This window comes from Terrapene carolina, unplaced genomic scaffold (genome assembly GCF_002925995.2).
Source record: "Terrapene carolina triunguis isolate 2854851 unplaced genomic scaffold, T_m_triunguis-2.0 Scaffold29443, whole genome shotgun sequence".
NCBI classification, from domain to species: Eukaryota; Metazoa; Chordata; order Testudines; family Emydidae; genus Terrapene; species Terrapene triunguis.
Window position 1 is genome coordinate 2,198 of NW_020693794.1, and position 2,345 is coordinate 4,542.

Below are 2,345 nucleotides of genomic sequence, written 5' to 3' on the forward strand. Positions count from 1 at the left end.
CCCCCCCACCACCACCACCTGATCCCCCTCCCAGAGCCGGGGAGAACCCAGGAGTCCTGGCTCCTGGCCCCCCCTGCTCCAACCCTCCAGCCCCTACTCCTCTCCCAGAGCTGGGGAGAGAACCCAGGAGTCCTGGCTCCCAGCCCCCCCCTGCTCCGACCCCCCCAGCCCCCACTCCCCTCCCAGCGCCTGGGAGAGAACCCAGGAGTCCTGACCCCCGCTTCTCGGTCCCCCCCAGCTGGTGCTGTTCGCGGGGAAGCTGAACACCATCGCCGGGATCGTCACGGTGTTTTACCTGGTGGCCTACGCGGCCGTGGACCTGGCCTGCCTGGCGCTGGAGTGGGCCTCGGCCCCTAACTTCCGGTGAGGGGTGGGCGTGGGGAGGGGCATGACTGGGGTCGGGGGGGGCGGCTTGGGTGAAAGGGGGTGGATTTTGGGGTGGGGGCAGTGTCCAGGGCTGAGGAAAGCGGAGGGGGGGTTCACGGGGAACTGGCAGGGGGGGGGTGAGGAAGAGGGGGATGGGCATGGGGGCAGGATCCATGATCCTCTGGGGGGCAGGGGAGCTGGGATTTGGGGGTCCCTGGTAGAGGGGGGCCCCAGGGGCATCTGTGGAGTGGGGGGGCAGGGGAGCTGGGATTTGGGGGGGTTCCTGGTGGAGGGGGGCCCCAGGGGCACCTGTGGAGTGGGGGGGCAGGGGAGCTGGGATTTGGGGGTCCCTGGTGGAGGGGGCCCAGGGGAGCTGGGATTTGGGGGGTTCCTGGTGGAGGGGGGCCCCTGGGGTGTCTGTGGGGCAGGGGGGTCCTGTCTGTAACCCCCATCTCCTCTCCCCACCCCCCAGCCCCACCTTCCAGCTGTTCAGCTGGCACACCTGCCTGCTGGGCATCGCCAGCTGCCTGCTCATGATGTTCCTCATCAGCCCCGCGGGCGCCTCGGGCAGCCTGGTGCTGATGCTGGCACTGCTCGGCTTCATCCACCTGCGGGCGCCCGCCAGCTCCTGGGGCTACATCAGCCAGGCCCTCATCTTCCACCAGGTACCAGGGAGAGAACTCAGGAGTCCTGGCTCCCAGCCCCTGCTCCCCTCCCAGAGCCAGGGAGAGAACCCAGGAGTCTTGGCTCCCAGTCCCCCCTGCTCTAACCCACCAGCCCCCACTCCCCTCCCAGAGCCGGGGAGAGAACCCAGGAGTCCGGGCTCCGAGCCCCCGCTCCCCTCCCAGAGCCGGGGAGAGAACCCAGGAGTCCTGGCTCCCAGCCCCCCCTGCTCTAACCACCAGCCCTCACTCCCCTCCCAGAGCCGGGGACAGAACCCAGGAATCCGGGCTCCCTTCTGTCCATCCTACCTTCTATTTCTGACCCCGCCCTCTCTGACACACCTAGTACTGGGGGGGATCTGTCAGCTGAGCCCCCTTCAGCTGTGGGGGGATTGATGGGAGGGGGGCTGTGGGGTGGCCCCTGAGAGCTGGGGACGGGATGGGGGCCACTGTGGGGTGGAGCCCGGCTTGGTGCCATGGGGAGCGATGGGGTGGGACTTTCGGGGGGGGGCCTGCACCCAGCATCTGGGGTGTCCCCATCTTCCCCCCCCCCCAGGTGCGGAAGTACCTGCTGCTCCTGGACGTGCGCAAGGAGCACGTGAAGTTCTGGCGCCCCCAGATGCTGCTGATGGTGGCGAACCCCCGGAGCGGGGCCCAGCTCATCCACTTCGTCAATGACCTCAAGAAGGGGGGCCTCTTCGTGCTGGGCCACGTGGAGATCGGCGAGCTGGGTGAGGGACCCAGGCGTCCGGGCGCTCGCCACCCCCCAAAGGAACCCAGGAGTCCTGGCTCCCAGCCCCCCCTGCTCTAACCCACCAGCCCCCCTCCCCTCCCAGAGCCGGGCAGAGAACCCAGGAGTCCTGGCTCTCAGCCCCCCTGCTGTAATCACCAGTCACCACTCCTCTCCCTGAGCCGGGGAGAGAACATAGGAGTCCTGGCTACCTTCTGTTTCTGCCCCCCCAGACACGATGCCCTCCGACCCCATCCAAGCTCACTACAACTTCTGGCTCAGCCTGGTGGATAAACTCAACGTCAAGGCGTTCGTGGATCTGACCCTCTCACCTTCGGTCCGACAGGGAACCCAGCACCTGCTGCGCATCACGGGGCTCGGTGAGTGATATAGTCAGCCACCCCGCCCCAGAGGTGGGCGCATCTCCGCACCGGGCGAGGGGTCCGCGGGTCACCAGCCGCCCCGCCCCAGAGGTGGGCGCATCTCCGCACCGGGCGAGGGGTCCGCGGGTCACCAGCCGCCCCGCCCCAGAGGTGGGCACATCTCCGCACCGGGCGAGGGGTCCCCGGGTCACCAGCCGCCCCGCC

General features: G+C 69.0%; 1 protein-coding gene across 1 annotated transcript in view; it reads left to right on the forward strand.

Annotated features, from left to right (window-relative positions):
- Positions 1 to 2,138, forward strand: part of LOC112124133 (solute carrier family 12 member 9-like) — a gene marked incomplete at its 3' end in the record, with an annotated part of 2,620 nt that extends 482 nt beyond the window's left edge. Inside the window, exons 2-5 of the mRNA XM_026662676.2 lie at positions 239 to 363; positions 839 to 1,031; positions 1,585 to 1,759; positions 1,992 to 2,138. Of these exons, the coding sequence (XP_026518461.1) occupies positions 239 to 363; positions 839 to 1,031; positions 1,585 to 1,759; positions 1,992 to 2,138 (640 nt within the window). The remainder of the gene's footprint in view (positions 1 to 238; positions 364 to 838; positions 1,032 to 1,584; positions 1,760 to 1,991) is intronic.
- Positions 2,139 to 2,345: the final 207 nt, after the last annotated feature.